Source organism: Girardinichthys multiradiatus, chromosome 19, assembly GCF_021462225.1.
Source record: "Girardinichthys multiradiatus isolate DD_20200921_A chromosome 19, DD_fGirMul_XY1, whole genome shotgun sequence".
NCBI lineage: Eukaryota > Metazoa > Chordata > Actinopteri > Cyprinodontiformes > Goodeidae > Girardinichthys > Girardinichthys multiradiatus.
In genome coordinates, this window is record NC_061811.1 from 22,187,404 (window position 1) to 22,204,361 (window position 16,958).

The following is a 16,958-nucleotide window of genomic DNA, read 5'->3' on the forward strand; positions in this document are numbered from 1 at the left end:
ACCAAGAAACTGTCTGGTTTTCATCTTTGATTCGCTTTCAGAGATCTCTGTATTTAACACAACTAGACATTATTGTGGTTCGATTGGGCTACAAGAGGGCATGACATTTTCAGCAGATAACAGGAAGTCTGAGCACAGCAAAGCTTCTCTTTTTCACCCTTTTGACCTTTCAACTTAAGCCAATTAAAATGTCAGTTCCCTAGTGATTTTGTTACTGGTGTAGAACGAACAGCAAAAAATATCCAGCCCAACACACAGCAAGGTGTTGACGTTTTTCCTTATATAAAAGGCATGAATGACAGCTGGGCAGGAGAGGAAGGTAGTGAGCTAGCACAGAGCCAGCAGCCCCTCATAGAAATCAATGACCCTTTTTAATCACAAGTTAAAAATAACAGAATTTAATCAAGGTCAATAAGCACAAGTGTACTTTTTACATCCTAACAATAGATAACAAATGAATAAAGCACATATTATGATGTGCAATAATTTTACAAATTAAAACATTCTGAACTTTAATTAACGTTTTTCATCTTTCAGTGACTCATTTAAAGGGATTAATCATTCCATCATATTTTACAACCTGCAGCGGTGCTTTAATAAATGTGCATATCACTTATCCGTTTAGAAAAGACACCTGAAAGTTCTTTGATCTCGTCAGGACTTGGATGTCCATGCAAGGAGGTATTTTTCTCTCTGATTATTTCTGCATCTGCCGAGGTTGTGGCTTCAGTGATGGCCACTGCGACCTGACGCCAAAATACTGGCGCTCATTGTTTCCAACAGCTCACTTTGATGGGCATGTCTGGATCTGCATTCATTTAGCTAAATATGCGTTGTGAATCCAGTGCGAAAATGAAGCAGAAGGCATCCTCAGATCCCCAGAGTTATTAAAGTAGGATGCAGTTTACAGCTTTGCTTTTAAAGATTGTATAAATGTAGAAATACATTCACGCTAATTTATTCCACTAGAGATGAGTCTGGATGCACAGAAAGCTTTCTCAGTGATCTTTCAATAGAGTAGCAGATATATGCAAAAAAGCTCCACAGAATTCCTGAACCTGCAGTTTTAAGCTTTAAATACATGTCTCTGCATTGACAAAATGTCAAACAGATCATTTTTAACTCTAAACACAAAATTATAGTCAGTCTTCAAAGTACTTTCCAGGTAGCCTCACCAGACTGGAAAAACCTTAAGAAAAAGTAAATTAATAAAGTTACAAGACCTGTTTTTGCAGGTGAATGTTCTTCTCGTTGGAAATATGTGAATTTTGATTTCTTCTCTTCATGTCATCCAGTTGGTCTCGAAGGCTGTTGACTGCACAAAAACAAAAGTCAGCACAGATGAGTTGAGTTACAGTCCAAAGAGAAAGAAAACAGAAGGGGGTCCTAACGTATTTTGTTTTTATGAAAACTGCTTTGGAAGCAGCCTGATAAAATCTGAATGTTTTACAGTTTGACCAGGTGATGGCAGCGTTGCACACATCATCTTAATTCGATTGCATCAATAGCTGAAAACGGTAATGATTTTATTTTAACCCAGCTGCAGTAAGGAGAAGACATAAGGACTCACAAGAGGAATTATTGGCATGTAAATGATTTAAAGGTTTAATTAAGACTCCTGGTACCTTCATTCTCCAGGCAGCGCTTCCTGTCAGCCTCATTCTCCGCCTTGCGGTGGCTCTCCAGGCTCTTATGCTGCAGCAGGGCCTTCTCTCGCTCCAGCTGCCTCAGATTTGACTCCAGGCTCTTCCTGCTGCTAACCTAAAAGTCAATCAGAACATAAAAAGAAAGCTGGGATTGCTGCTATTGCAATCTAAAACATCATAAGAATCGTATGATTCCAGATAGGGAACTTACCTCTTCCTCAAGTTCTTTGGTTATTTTTTCTAAACGAACAGTTGCAGCTCTGCAGAGAAACAAGTGGACAAAACATGAGTTGGAGCAGTTTGCACACCACAGTTGCAACGTAATTACTGATGTACCTGCATTTGTTCTCCAGATCATCTTTAACTTGTTTATCCTTAATCATCTGAAGCTCTAGATGGTGAAGTTTCTTCTGAAGCGCTGCCGACTGAAAACAGAAGACATGAACCAATCACACGTGATCATAGAGGAATTTCTGGAAGAACCTTTTAGAGTTTAAGTTGAGCATACAGCTGGAACAAATGTCAGTCAGCAGGTGCTAACAGCAGATCACATTTTGGAGTTTGCAAAGATGATTTGACCTACTGACCATTTTACAGCATAACCCACAAAAACTAAATTCTCTTGCATATAATGAGGCCTCCCATGTTTTTTTACGTTTTCAAAACTGAAATCAACCTCTGAAACAGTGGAGCCCAACTTCCTTCACTTACATTTAGACTAATGTGTTGCCATTAAAAGGTACAGCCTTGAATAGTTTTTCTTTTTATCTTTCATCTAGAAAAGTACTACTCTACTATGTCATTGTGGGGTAGCTCAAGGCTCCATCTCAGGTCTAATGCTTTTCTAATTTTCTTTGCTGTCCATTTTGAAAAAGCACAACGGAAGTTACACTGTAACTATGGTTCTGTGAATTCCTGGATGACTGCCAGTGGCAGTAAACAAAGTGGATATGTCTCCTCGCGCTCCGCGCAGGTCGAGATTGAATGTAAACAAAGTCACGCACGTGACACGTAGCCCACCTGGGCGTGCGTTTATAAGTAGCACGTGGAAGGCTACGTTCGGTCTCTGGAATCTTCTCGCAGGAGAGAAGTTCCGAGTGACCAGTGTGACTGGCAGTCATCCAGGAATTCACAGAACCATAGTTACAGCATAACGTCCGCTCTGTTTCATTCCTTCCTGACTGCCAGTGGCAGTAAACAAAGTTGATGACTTATGCCAGCAATGTCACAAGGAATGCAGTAGTCACCCACCTCTCAGTTAGTAGAAGGGGCCAGAGGCAGGATTGCCGAGGCCAGTGCGAACTAATGTGCCACATTGAGGCGGTAGAGGCGTGCAAACGTGCACGGTGTTGCCCATGACGCCACCACGCAGATATTGCCCAGCGGCACGCCCCTCAGTGCCACCCAGGATGTAGACACACTCCTGGTGGAATGGCACACAACACCAGAAGGGGCAGCTGCCCCCACAGACTCATAAACCAGCGCAATAGCATCTACGACCCAATGCGACAGCCTGTGCTTAGAAAGGGCTCGCCTCCTGTTCTGTCCCCCGTGGCACACAAACAGCTGGTCCGACTGGCGAATAGCGCCTGTAGCCACCATGTACAGCTGCAATGTCCGGACCGGGCACAGCGTGTTAGCCAGCATCTGTTCCTCGGACTGAAACGGGGGAGGGCAGTATGCCCCCAGTTCAATGGCTGTATTCACGTAGCCTGGGGGCAGAACCTTAGGGAGAAAGGCTATGTTCGGCCACAGCGTTACTCCGGACCCGCCTGCCTTCCAACGCAGGCAGGTAGGGGTGATGGCGAGTGCGTGGAGCTCACTGACCCGCTTGGCTGTTGTTACCGCCAACAAAAAAGCAGCCTTAACAGACACCAGTTTCAATGGGACAGCACCCATAGGCTCAAAAGGTGGCCCACTCAGGGCCTTCAACACCAGTGGGAGGTCCCATGCTGCCACCGGTCTCAGTAACGGGGGGCGCAGCCTCCTTGCACCCCGGAGAAACTGTGACACCCAATAGTGTGTCCCCACTCGTCTGCCATCCACGACGTCGTGGCAGCCAGGTGCACCTTCAGGGTTGATGCTGCCCGTCCGGCATCCAATAGACCCTGCAGGTACCTCAAAATATTACGCAGGGAACACGAAATTGGGTCAACTGCTCTGCGTCTGCACCACTCCGCAAAACGCTGCCAGAAACAGGCATAAGTCCTCAATGTGGAAGGAGCTCTGGCATTCTGCAGTGTCCGCTGAATGGAGGGCTCCAGATCCGTCAGGGGCTGGCAGCACCCCTCAGCGGCCACACCGTGAGGAGAAGATGGCCTGGAGACGGATGCCAAACCTTCCCCTCCAACTGAGACAACAGGTCTGCCTTGACCGGGAGCCGCCATGGCCGTACGACCTGAGGATGCAGCCTCCAATCCCCGGGGGGGGGAGCCTCCGTCGGGACAGATAGTCGGCCACAGAGTTCCTCGTCCCCGGTAGGTGCATTGCCCTGATGGAGGCGAAGCGAGGGTATGCCCAGGCCCACAGCCTCCGGGCCTCCCTCAGGCACTGCAGTGATCTGGTCCCACCCTGGTGGTTGACGTGGAACACTGCTGAGGTGCTGTCCGTCCTGACGAGAAAGGGCGAGAAGTCCTTTGGCGCCAAATAAATCATCTTGAGCTCCAGGACATTGATGTGCAGACTTCCCTCCTGAGGCTTCCGTAGTCTCCACCTCCCGTCTTGCAGGGACCATACCGAGGGGGACACCACGCTGCAGATATGCCCTGTCCCGCCAGCGACGGAGGAGCACTGTGCAGCCGGGTGTAACCCGCACCTTGACCTGCCGGTGCAACCCGGGGTCCATGTGGAGGCTGTTGAACCACCTCTGCAAGGGCCGTAGATGAAGCAACCTCAGAGCCGAGGCCGCCACCAGCATCCCCAACAGTCTCAGCCACAGTTTGACTGGGGGTGCCACCCCCGCCCGAAAAGACTGGAGCAGGGACTGAATCCTGTCCACCCTGTCCGAGGTCGGCTGAGCCAGCATGGCCACTGAATCCAAGGCCATGCCGATAAAGACCACCTGCTGGGCCGGGATGAGAGAACTCTTCTGATAGTTCACTGCTATCCCCAGTGCTCTGACGTGGGCCAGGACCTTTGACGTCGCCCGATCCGCCTAGCCGGAGGAGGGGGCACAGATGAGCCAGTTGTCCAAATATGGCAAGATCTTTAATCCTGACAGGCACAGAGGGCTCAGGACCGCCATCATGCACCTCGTGAAAATCCGAGGGGCTAAAGAAAGGCCGAACGGCATGACCGAAAACTCGTAAGCCACGCCGTGGAAGGCAAATTGCAGATACTTCCTGTGTCCTGGGTGGAACGGAACATGGAAGTACGCGTCCTTCAGGTCCACGGATGTAAACCATTCGCCTGGACAGATTACCCGAAGGACGTCGCAGGTGCGGAGCATCCGAAATGGCAGCACCTTCACCCATGCATCCCTGCAGTGGGTCTCCCAATAGGCCAGGCGACGTTGCGAAAACCTCCCCGCCGTCGGCCTGCAGCCCTAAGGCTGCCGTCTGCTTCGGCCTCTGGGGGGGCGCCGGCTCCTGTCCGGGCCCGCCAGAGTCCTGCGAGGTGGTGCCTGTTCCACCCCGGGCTGCCGCCAAGCTCCTGCCACAGCGCGGCTCCGCTGCGCAAACTGCGCGGGAGTGGCGGTTCGAAATTGACGACGCGGGTCCCGCACGTCACGTCTCCTGGGTTGCGAAGCAGGGGTCCCATGGCCCCGCTGCGACCACCCCAAGCTTCAGGGACCTGCATGGACTGCCGACGGCGCTCCAGTGCCCTCTCGGCCTCCAATCCAAACAGCTGGCCCGGTATCACCGGCAGCCTCCGCAAGCTTGCCTACAGTCATCCGAGATCGGGGCCTGTGCCAACCAGACCTGGCGTCGGGTGACCACCAGAGTGGACAAAAGGCGACAGAGTTCCCTGGACATGAGTGCAAAGACCTGGAGGGCTGCCTCATTTGTGTCGCCCAGTGCTGCTACCGCCATGCCCGGCTGCAGCATCTGGGACTGTGGGACAGAGAGGGAATTGCCAATACGTGCCATACGAGCCGCAATGTCGTAGGCACGGCACAAGAAGTCGTCCGTCACCCGACACTGGGCGCTTGGACAGCGGGCCTTCTCCCTGAGTGCCTCATCTGGGGAAAGAACCAGTGATGCAATGCAGTGATCCACAGGGGGCATGCCGTCCAGACCATGATCCCCAGGATTGCGCATGCACGCCAGGATCCGTGTGTCTCGACCATGGTGGGAGAAGCTTCTAGGATCCCTCCAGCAGCGCTGAAGTTCTTCCAAGAAGGCCGGCGACGGTGGTACCTCGAACGGAGGGGCCGCCGGAGCCCGGCGAAAAAACGGGTTTCTCGTTGGCCGTGCCACCGGTGTCCCTGCAGTGACCTTGGTCCAGGTCTACCTTGGCCAAGGCTGCATAAATGATTGTCCGTAGGGGGCATGGCTCCTCCCCTGGGCCAGAGCTAACTGAACTCCCAAGGGAATTACCTGAGCCATCATTTCCTCCAATACTCGGGGGATCCCCTTCCCGATTCCGAGGGTCTGGGAAGGGTCCCGCTGGTCCTCGAGGGACTGGAACTCTGAATTGGAGGCTCTCACAGAGATTCCATCATCTTCCAGGTCCTCCCCCGACTCCCAAGCTGCTGCTGCTTGGAAGGCAGGCGTGGGTTCTAGGGCCTTGAGTAGAGCCTTGAGCTGCTCCACCTCGGCCCTCAAAGAGTCCACTTCCTGCCGAGATGGGCGCTCCAGCCGAGGCCTCTTCCTCCGTGGGCTGCGGCATTCTTCCGCTGGCGCATCCCCCCGCCTCCCGGAACACAGTTGAGGCATCCCTGAGGGTGGCAGCTCGGCCGCCAAGAGGAGATTCTCCACCTGACGTAGCCTGTTCTCTCTAACAGGCAACGGCAAAATGCTGCAGTTCATGCATGGGTCCGTCAGAGGTTCCCTGAGATGACCCACGCCCAGGTATTTGGGGCACAGATCATGTCCGTCCTCTACCTGTAGAGGAACCCCACATGAAGCGCACGCCAGCATCCCGATCACAGACGTGGGAAATGCAGGCAGGCAACAGGCCAACTGAGCGAGGACTTCAATAAAACTGAAGAACGCGATCAGAGGCCTCTATTTAATCCACTGCTTCTCAATACAGACACGAGCCAGGCAATCCGAGCGAGAACTGTGCAGCACAGAACGCAGTCAGAACATCCAGCTTCCACTCACCTGAAAACTGCAGCTGTCCGCTCCTCCCCACCCGGTCTCAACAGGGGAAAAGAAGCGCCAGCATCAAGCTTCCGGCTACTAGAATTCTGCTAACACAGAAACAGAGAAACGTCAACCACAGCCTTAGAGACCTACAAAGAGCACCCCGACGAAAAGGTCACAGGCAGGATGACGCCGAATCACACAAACCGTGTGCTTACCTCTCTTAGACCTGCAATACCCAATAAGCGCCGAAACACGGACTTATAGGTGCGACCAACCTGCGAAACACGCGACGGTTGACAGCGAGAAGATCAAAGAGACCGAACGTAGCCTTCCACGTGGTACTTATAGACGCACGCCCGGGTGGGCTACGTGTCACGTGCGTGACTTTGTTTACATTTAATCTCGACCTGCGCGGAGCGAGAGGAGACATATCCACTTTGTTTACTGCCACTGGCAGTCAGGAAGGAATGAAACAGAACTCCATTTGTCATTTGCATATAAATATCTGCCCATTTCTGCCAAGAGCTATGCATCTAATCCAGGTCTTGTTAAACTGCCCCAGAGATGTGCAAACATGGTAAAAGATAAACCTCCTGAATCTCAATAAAAACAAAAACTAAAAATCTGTTTAGGGAATTTAAGCTAGAACAGTTACATTGGCCCCATAAATTAGCAAATACTTAATTTTAATTTTACCTAAGACAAAAAAAACAAATCTTGATAAGGATGTTCCTAATCCGATTATTTTTTTAAATGTGGAACACCTTAAGACGACAGCACAGGGTGTTACAAAGATTTCTTCACAAATAGCCTTTACTGAAGTGTAAATATCTGCAAACCTTTGCCATAACTTGTTTTCTTCCTAAGTTTTAAAGAAAAACCTCAACATAGTTTTTGGCCACATAAAAAAGGAAAAATTGTCTTCATCCATACTACCATGGATACAAGTCAATCTATGTAGTCCTCCACACGTCTTGGCGAAAATATTTTTTATTGCTAAAGCATGATGTCACACAAAATCAGGTTTTTACTCCTAACAATTCAAATATAAAAACAGAAACTGATGCAATTTTCATTTATACTTGTATTTTTACGTGCTGCAAATAATTTACCATACTATTCTCACAGTTTCTAGGAACTTCTAATTAGTAATCCTGTTTACCTTAGCTGTTACCTGTTTATTAATAGGACATGACATGGAAGACCATTTCACCATACCATTCTTCAAAGTGGAAAAGACGGGAGAACATGCCATTAAATGAGGCAAAAGAATCTTGATAAATCAGAAAAAGGCTACATATTGCTCATATCTACAAAAAAACAATGGACAATAATTAAAAGTTAAAGAAAAACTAGAAAACTGACACACAATCCTTAATTTATCTTGTCTTGGTACGGGAGGTAAGGAATTTATAAAACTCAGTCGGAGAACGGGGCAAAGAGTTGAATCTTCAAGTCACCAAATCTCCATAGCAACTATTTGACGCTATTTATATGCCAACTGATGGTTTGGGAGGAAAACCAGGAAAAAGCCTTTTCTGTTTTCCCACCACTAATCTAAGTTCTAATCTAAGAGTTTTGACTGGAATTAGGTGCTTTGATCAAATAAGGCTTCTGGGTTTGAGTTTTCTATAACTCCAGGTGGGTTTGGCATGAAACAAAGACATAGATGGGTACAAAAGCACCTCATGCAGCAAACAATCACAGAAGGTTACTCATGTTTATTTATCTCATGTAAAAGGCTACATTAATGAAATGTCAAAGCAGTCTTATTACCTGAAATGGTAAATCAATAAAACCTTCTAATAAAATGCTCATTTTGTAGTCATGGCTCCCTTCAATCATCCATGTTGTGTTTTTACAGCACCAAATGGAAATGCATTTAGACACTGTAGATAAAGGCTGCACTTTGATCCTTAGAAAGCTGGTGGATTGTCTGCTGTTTATGGCAGAGTTTTGTTTACTTAATGTGCTACATAAGAAAAGTCAACAGACACACTTTAAACTGCTCCCAATGTTAAAAATATCTGAGCATCCTTCAGCTGTTTTGAGTTCAGATGATTTAGCTCCTAAATTTAGAGCAGTTTCTGTCAATGCTTGCTAATATCAAGTTGTTATGGTCTATAGTGACATTGAATAAATGAAGAAAGTTAACATTAAAAGGAAAACACTCACATGAGTACTTGATTGTTTTGTAGCAGCTTCTTAGGACTGAAGTCAGTCAAGGACTGTAATTAGCTCAGGCTGAAAGCTGCTTAAGTTTTTCTTTAAAAAGAAACTAATAACACTGAAATTCTAACAAGGTGCAAACAAATTATGGGATTACAGAAAGAAATCCCCTACTGAAAAACTTTCATCATGATTTAAATGTTTTATTCAATGAATCTGGATGGATCCAAGCCACTAAAGAAATGATACTCAAACATATTTAGTCATAGAGAAGCATTTGGTTATTCATCTGAATAAATTAAAATGTCATCATAGGTTAATTTATTGACGTAATGCAAAGTGTAACTCATTCTATAGATTTGATTTAGATACACTGGACTTTAATCAATGTGGATTCTGTGCCTCTCCACTCTTCCTCCAGACTCTCAGACCTGGATTTCTAAATGAAATGAGAAGAGGACTTTGGACCACAGAGCAACAGTCCAGTCCAGTTTCTCCTCAGTTGTAACCCATGTTCTGGATCTGTATGTGAACAGTGGCTCTTGAAGCACCGACTTTAGCTGCAGTCTACCCCTTGTGAATCTCCTCCCAAACTCTTAAATGGGCTTTGCTTCACAATCCTTTCAAGGCTGTAGTTGCTTTAGCAACTTTTTCCTTTAACATACTGGCGAAAAGCACTCTGAACAGCCAGCTTTTTAGCAATGACCTTTTGTGCCCTGGCCTTCAGAGTGTCATCAGGAGAACTGTCAGATCAGCAGTCTTCCCTATAACTGTACAGGCCAGAACATTTCTGTGCTAACAGAAATAAACACTTGAAACACTTGACTGTGTCTATATAATACAGATTTGTCTTTTCAAATTAAATTCCCTAATTGAGAGAATATTGTATTTATTGAGATATCCCTGTGTAATACAGTCATAATTATAAGAAAACATGCTGAGCTATAGTTTTACATGTGAAGATAACATTTAAAATATATGAATGACTTCACCACTGTTAGCACGACTATATTTGTAAGTATTTACCTCTCCTTTGGAATTATCATGTGTCACTGAGGAATTGTTGGCAGAAGTTAATAACCTGAAAGGAGAAGAGAACCAAAATCGCATGTAGTTAAAACTGAAGGCAGGTTTCTAAAACAATTAGAGACAATAGGAGAGAACGAGAAAGATTTACTGGTCTTCTTTGAAGTAGGTGAAGCCAACAAATGGTAGCTGATTTCCGACGAAAGCCTTAGGTGTGGGGAATGTTTCAACGTCGCCTTTGTCATCTTCGATCTCGTCAAAATTACTGGTGTCTATGTCGCTGCTCAGCTCCGGGACCACAGGGGCGACAGCTGATCAGTGAGGAGGAAAAAAATGACATGAAACTGCGGGACAAGAAAGTCAATCTTACAACGTCTGCGTGCACCAGAACAAGGCTGGGGACACTTACTATCCCTGATAGTGTCAAATGTCCACTGGTCGTTCTTGAAGAACGGGTGTCGTTTGATTTCCTCCACTCCGTTTCTGCCCAACCGCACATCCCTAAAACAAAACAAAAAAACACTGGCATGAATGATCAACTTGGGACAGATGTAACCTAATGGAGCACAGAGGATCAATTATTCTCTACCTGTCAGTCAGGAAGGCACAGATTATACTCTTGGCATCTTTGGAGATTTCCACATCATCTGGAAAATTTAAGGAGTTCTTGTGGTCCATGATTTTGCTGTAAGTTCCCACCAAGGAGTCAGCATAGAAAGGAGTGTCACCTGAAAGAAAGCAGGCTGTAATGAAACACACATCACTTTACTTTCTTTCAAAATACTGATGAGTTGATGAAAGGGTCACTGACCCACAAGCATTTCGAAAATGAAGACGCCTACGGACCACCAGTCACATTCCCTTCCATAATACCCATCTCCTCCCTGAGACTTCAGCACCTCCGGAGAAATGTAGTCTGGAGTGCCGACAGCTGTGTCGCAGTGGACCATCCCCGTCTGCAACACAAATCCAAAAACAACTGTCAGTAAGATCCGTAAACAGAACTGGAAATAGGGGACAAATCCGACAGGTGACATGGATTATTGTGCCACTTTTGTTGTGGAAACCTTCTTATTTTTATCTTCAAGTAAGGTTGGTGGCACCAAGCTAAACAATTCTGCCTGCCATGCCTCTAATGATGCTGGCCGGGTAGCAGCAAGGTCATATGTATGGATCCACCCTTTACTGATGCTTCACCCTATTAATTTTGAAAAATCCTGTAGTGACAGAGAAGCCCCCCACAGAAGACATTTGCTTTTCTCAACCCTGGTAACTCATTCTTCACCAAAGACAGAAACTTGTGTGGTCTTCCCCCTTCAGTCAGGTCTTTCAGGGCAGTTTAGAGACAAGAAATGTTGATATGATCCTTCCCTTGCAGTCGACTTCCACTGGATAGCCAACTACTGCTCACCTGATGTTCCAGCCTCTCTTTTTCTAGAAGACTGGAAGTCAAGTCCACTGTTGGGCTCCAATCACACGTGCTTGTTTGAGGGCTGATCTTCTTCTGACAGGTAGGTATTCTTCATCAGTTCACCTTTTCTCTGTCAAAACAGTCTGTAGCTGCCTTCAGGATCTGCCAGCTTCTGAAGGAATCTCAATTCAATTCAATTCAAAGATACTTTATTGATCCCCGAGGGGAAATTAGAATTCCAGTACAACCCATCCAAACATACATCATGACACAAGACAAGGGGGGACGGGTCACCGAGGCTTTGCTGCCCACTCACAGGCGCTGCCCTTGTTAGATGAGAAAAGAGGCCACATTAGGTAAGTAGAGGAAAAAAATCATATTTCACACTTTATCTTTAGCAGGATACAGTTTGAGATTGCAAAAAACCTCAGCACAAAGAAGCAACAAGTTTACAAAACAACATCATGCCGGGAACGGTGAAGGTGGTGTGCATATGTTTATCTTGAGCATGTGTGTGTGCGGAAGTGAGTGTGTGCAAGTAAGTCCATGAAGCATTGTCACAGAGGCCATTGTCCTTGATGGTACGTTGGAATGTTCATCAACCGGCCACAAAGTTCTGAGCAGGTCCACAGATGTCCTCAGGGAAGGGAGGGGGCAGAAGGAGCAGAGCGTCATGTTTACGTAACTTCCAGGAGAGGCTGAAGATAGCCAGCCATCAAGGCCATGCAGGGGACCCAGATTCAGAAAAACAATAATTATTTGGGTTAGGCTGACTCTTAATTTTCCGTCAGCCTTGAGAGTCTCGCTGGTGCTTCTCAAAGGCGAATCCAAACAGCCAAATTCCTGGTCTTTCGCCAGATCCGAGCAAACAACTTTCTCCAAGATTTATACCATTTCACCCCTGAGTCCAGGAACTGCAACCTGCCTGCAATCCTGTATAAGGATCACATCCAGTCTGCGATTCAGCTCACGTAACATCTCAGTCTGAGTGTTGATCTCCCTGAAGATCCCATCATACATGCCAGGCAGCCTCACAATTGCCAGAACAGCTGCTGACATTCTCCAAATTTCTCGATATGCCAGGTAACCGCTGACTCCAAAAAGCAGAAATCCTGATATCAAACATCCAATTATATACATATCTTCCACGTCCTCGACTGACATTATCGACAAACACACACAATCCTCCACTTCTGCCAGGAGTCCATTGTGTATCCAGAGAAAAACGTCCAGTCCGGGCAAGTTGGGCTCTCCTTCACCCTGTCTTCTCCTCGAGAAAATTTGATCAATTGCATTGAGAGACCAGCTGACCAAATCCCTAACTAAGAATTTGGAAGATATGCAAAAAGAGGCTCCAAAAAGAAGACAAGACACAGAGCTGAAGCAGGGCAGATATGGGAGGGGGTGGGAGACAGAGAAAAGCGTCCTCCTCCACCAAGAGCAGAAAGCATTAGTGGGTTTATGAATCTGTCATAAATCCATCTGTAGGACAGGATTTCCTGCAGTTTCCACCTTTAGGGAACTCCTAAACTGAACAGCTGACCTCCATAGTGAACATCTCAGTTAATTAGAATATCATCTAAAAGTTAACTTCTTTTAATAATTGAATTCAACATACTAATCACACATTGCATAATTTGATTAAACACAGAGCGGTATGTTGTAAGTCCTAATTTATAGTACACCTCAGACTTCCAGTATAAGACAGGCTCTTGTCATCTGCAGAAATACTCGGATGATTCTGCAGTCGTGGGGTGGATCAGAGATGGACAAGAAGCTGAGTACAGGAAGGTGGTGGACCGCTTTGTGGCATGGTGTGGAAACAATCATCTCATTTTGAACGTGACTAAAACAACGGAGATGATTGTAGATTTTAAGAGAAACAGGAATAAGTCAAAAACTATTTCCATCATGGGAGAAGAGGTGGAGGTGGTGGAGGAGTATAAATACCTCGGTGTTCACCTGGACAACAGACTGGGGTGGAGATGCAACTGTGAAGCCGTCTACAAGAAGGGACAGAGCAGACTGTACTTCTTGAGGAAGCTTAGGTCCTTTGGTGTTTGCAGCAAGATGCTGCATATCTTCTATAAGTCTGTTGTGGAGAGTGTGATCTCTTCTACCATCATCTGCTGGGGAAGCAGCATCAGAACCAGGGACTTAAAAAAGCTCAACAAGCTGATAAAAAAGGCTGGCTCTGTTCTGGGGACTCCTCTAGAACCTCTGGAGATCATTGTACAAAGAAGGATTCTTCATAAAATGAAGAACATTATGGAGAACCCTGAGCATCCTCTTCATGAGACTGTCCTACAACAACAGAGTGTCTTCAGTCAGAGGCTTCTTCAGATCTGCTGTAAGACGGAGCGCTACAGGAGATCCTTCCTGCCCACAGTCATCAGCATCTACAACGTCTCTTTGAAGAAACCTTCATAATATGAGCTATAACAACATTTAATTTCCCTTTGGGATTAATAAAGTATTTTTGAATTTGAATAAAATTTCTCTATTAAAAATAATTATGAGTTTTTTGTAATATTTTAAGTTTTTGAGAAATTGAATTTTCATTAACTTTTGATCGATTTCCCATTTTATCAAGATGCAGTTTAAGACACAGGTTGATAGAGGTGGACCTTATTTGGCTTAGCATATCACCCACATATCAGCCCCACTAAAAGTCCAGCTGATCACTCCAGACTCTGATGGTGTGATGCTCCTCCTCTGTTCTGACCACAGCAGTGATCAGTAGGTCTCTCTGTCCCTGTGGGTTTAATAAAGCTTTATAATTTTACGTTGTTATTCTAAAGACAACTATGCAGTGCGTCATCTATTCTTGCAATTCAAACCATAATTGCATGGCACCTCGCTTTTTTTAAAAATTGTTCATGACAAAACTAAAACACTAATGTTAACTAACCAAATTTTATTTTCTTGCACAATTATCTTGATTTGTTACACCGATCTTCGACTTATGTGGTTTGAGGAACAGAAAGTGGTGTCAGTGAAGAAGGTGTCATGCTGCCAGCGCTGTTTGACTCACAGAATCCATCTTCATGCAGGTGCCAAAGTCGGCCAGCTTCAGGTGTCCGAGTCTGTCCAGCAGCATGTTATCTGGTTTTACGTCACGATGGATGAAGCCCATGGAGTGGATGGAATCCAGAGCCATCACCACCTCTGCCGCGTAGAATTTGGCCCATTTCTCTGGTACGTCGTAGGTGCTGGTGAGGTTGACCAGATCTCCTCCTGGCATGTACTCCATCACCATGTAGAGGTAGTGCTCATCTTGGAAGGCACAGCACAACTAAACAGCAAGATAATCAAATAGATACAAAACAAACTGCTTGTATCACTTTAAACAAACCCATGAACATATGAGCCCTTATCAGGAAGTAATAATTTTGAAGATTTTGCACCTGTACAACCCAGGGACTGTTGGCAAAGGCCATAATGTCTCTCTCTTCCCAGAAGAACGCGGAGTCGGAGCGCTTGATCATCTCAAACTTGCTCAGCAACTTCATGGCGTACACTTTTCGTGAGGGTTTGTGTCGGACCTGAACAGTCACAGTAAACAGAACCTGAAACTAGAGTTTCTACACATTTGCCATTTGAAAACTTCATAAAAACTCACATTTCGATATTTATTTTCTGCAGCTTTTATAACTTTGTAAACATCATATTCTAGTTGACTTGTTTGAATGGAAATCTTGTCTGTACGTTATAAATCACAAAGCAATGTGTGCAATGAATGTGCTGTAGTACCGAGGCTATATTGGCATATGGACTAACTTAGACCAGATCCACTTCAAAATCTGTGACTTTTAAACGTCACATATCGGCAAATCCTGTAATGAATGGAGATTCTTTAAAGCATAGTTTGTGAACCTCGAATAAGTTTTTTTCATTTGTAAAAGAGAAAAAGGGTGTTTTAATTCAGTGTTTGCTAGTTTAGCCAAACCCAATTTAAGGACCACAGATCTAGTTAAAATTGAACCTGAAAGCTAAAAAGTAGTAAAATGGCCCCTTTCCCCCATTTTGAATGAGTACATTTTGCCAGTAAGTCAAAGAACAAAAAACTGGTGAGTAAATTGTTAAAATCAAGATGTGATGTGGCAATTCAAAGGTAAAGAATCGTATTTAGGGCGCAACGCGTGTTGTAACGGTGGAGCACGTGACCCATATACGGAGGCCTCAGTCAACGTTGCAGACATCATGGGTTTGAGTCCCAACCCCCGCAAATGTGGCTGCATGTCCTTCCCCTCTCTCCACCCTACTTCCTCTCTGCCTACTTTGAAAAAGCTGCCTAAGAACCGGTAATATTGAAATTCTCCAGAGGCCAACTGGACTGATGATAGATTGCAGATTCTCCTTATCCCTGTCTTCCTAGTCCATTTTCATTTCTCTGTGGTCCAAAATCCTTTTGAAATTAAATTTTGCATTACTTAACAAAATCAAGTTCCCAGAGTCTCGAAAACGCATGTAGAGGCCCAGAATCCAAGCTGCTTGAGGTTCGTTACTCTTGAGGTCCGTTACTCTACCGTACGTATATTGTAGTCAATGGATATACACTGCTCAAAAAAATTAAGGGAACACTTAAACAACACAATATAACTCCAAGTTAATCAAACTTCTGTGAAATCAAGCTGTCCACTTAGGAAGCAACACTGATTGACAATTAATTTCACATGATGTTGTGCAAATGGAAAAGACAACAGGGGAAATCTTTGGCGATTAGCAAGACACACTCAATAAAGGAGTGGTTCTGCAGGTGGGGACCACAGACCATTTCTCAGTACTTATGCTTTCTGGCTGATGTTTTGGTCACTTTTGAATGTTGGTGGTGCTTTCACACTCGTGGTAGCATGAGACGGACTCTACAACCCACACAAGTGGCTCAGGTAGTGCAGCTCATCCAGGATGACACATCAATGCGAGCTGTGGCAAGAAGGTTTGCTGTGTCTGTCAGCGTAGTGTCCAGAGCCTGGAGGCGCTACCAGGAGACAGGGCAGTACATCAGGAGACGTGGAGGAGGCCGTAGGAGGGCAACAACCCAGCAGCAGGACCGCTACCTCTGCCTTTGTGTAAGGAGAAACAGGAGGAGCACTGCCAGAGCCCTGCAAAATGACCTCCAGCAGGCCACAAATGTGCATGTGTCTGCACAAACGGTTAGAAACCGACTCCATGAGGATGGTATGAGGGCCTGACGTCCACAAATGGGTGTTGTGCTCAAAGCCCAACACCGTGCAGGACGCTTGGCATTTGCCAGAGAACACCAGGATTGGCAAATTCACCACTGGCACCCTGTGCTCTTCACAGATGAAAGCAGGTTCACACTGAGCACATGTGACAGACGGGTCTGGAGACACCGTGGAGAGCGATCTGCTGCCTGCAGCATTCTTCAGCATGACCGGTTTGGCAGTGGGTCAGTAATGGTGTGGGGTGGCATTTCTTTGGAGGGCCGCA

At 45.9% G+C, this 16,958-nt stretch overlaps 1 protein-coding gene across 3 annotated transcripts in view; it reads right to left on the reverse strand.

The window, feature by feature from the left end:
• Window positions 1-16,958, reverse strand: part of rock2a (rho-associated, coiled-coil containing protein kinase 2a) — a 53,943-nt gene that overhangs the window by 11,105 nt on the left and 25,880 nt on the right. For all 3 annotated transcript variants that reach the window (XM_047344730.1, XM_047344729.1, XM_047344732.1), the window contains 11 exons: window positions 14,912-15,049; window positions 14,539-14,799; window positions 10,905-11,049; window positions 10,683-10,821; window positions 10,503-10,594; window positions 10,245-10,404; window positions 10,094-10,148; window positions 1,983-2,071; window positions 1,858-1,906; window positions 1,626-1,761; window positions 1,224-1,315 (listed from right to left, as the gene is read on the reverse strand). In XM_047344730.1, the coding sequence (XP_047200686.1) occupies window positions 1,224-1,315; window positions 1,626-1,761; window positions 1,858-1,906; window positions 1,983-2,071; window positions 10,094-10,148; window positions 10,245-10,404; window positions 10,503-10,594; window positions 10,683-10,821; window positions 10,905-11,049; window positions 14,539-14,799; window positions 14,912-15,049 (1,356 nt within the window). The remainder of the gene's footprint in view (window positions 1-1,223; window positions 1,316-1,625; window positions 1,762-1,857; window positions 1,907-1,982; window positions 2,072-10,093; window positions 10,149-10,244; window positions 10,405-10,502; window positions 10,595-10,682; window positions 10,822-10,904; window positions 11,050-14,538; window positions 14,800-14,911; window positions 15,050-16,958) is intronic.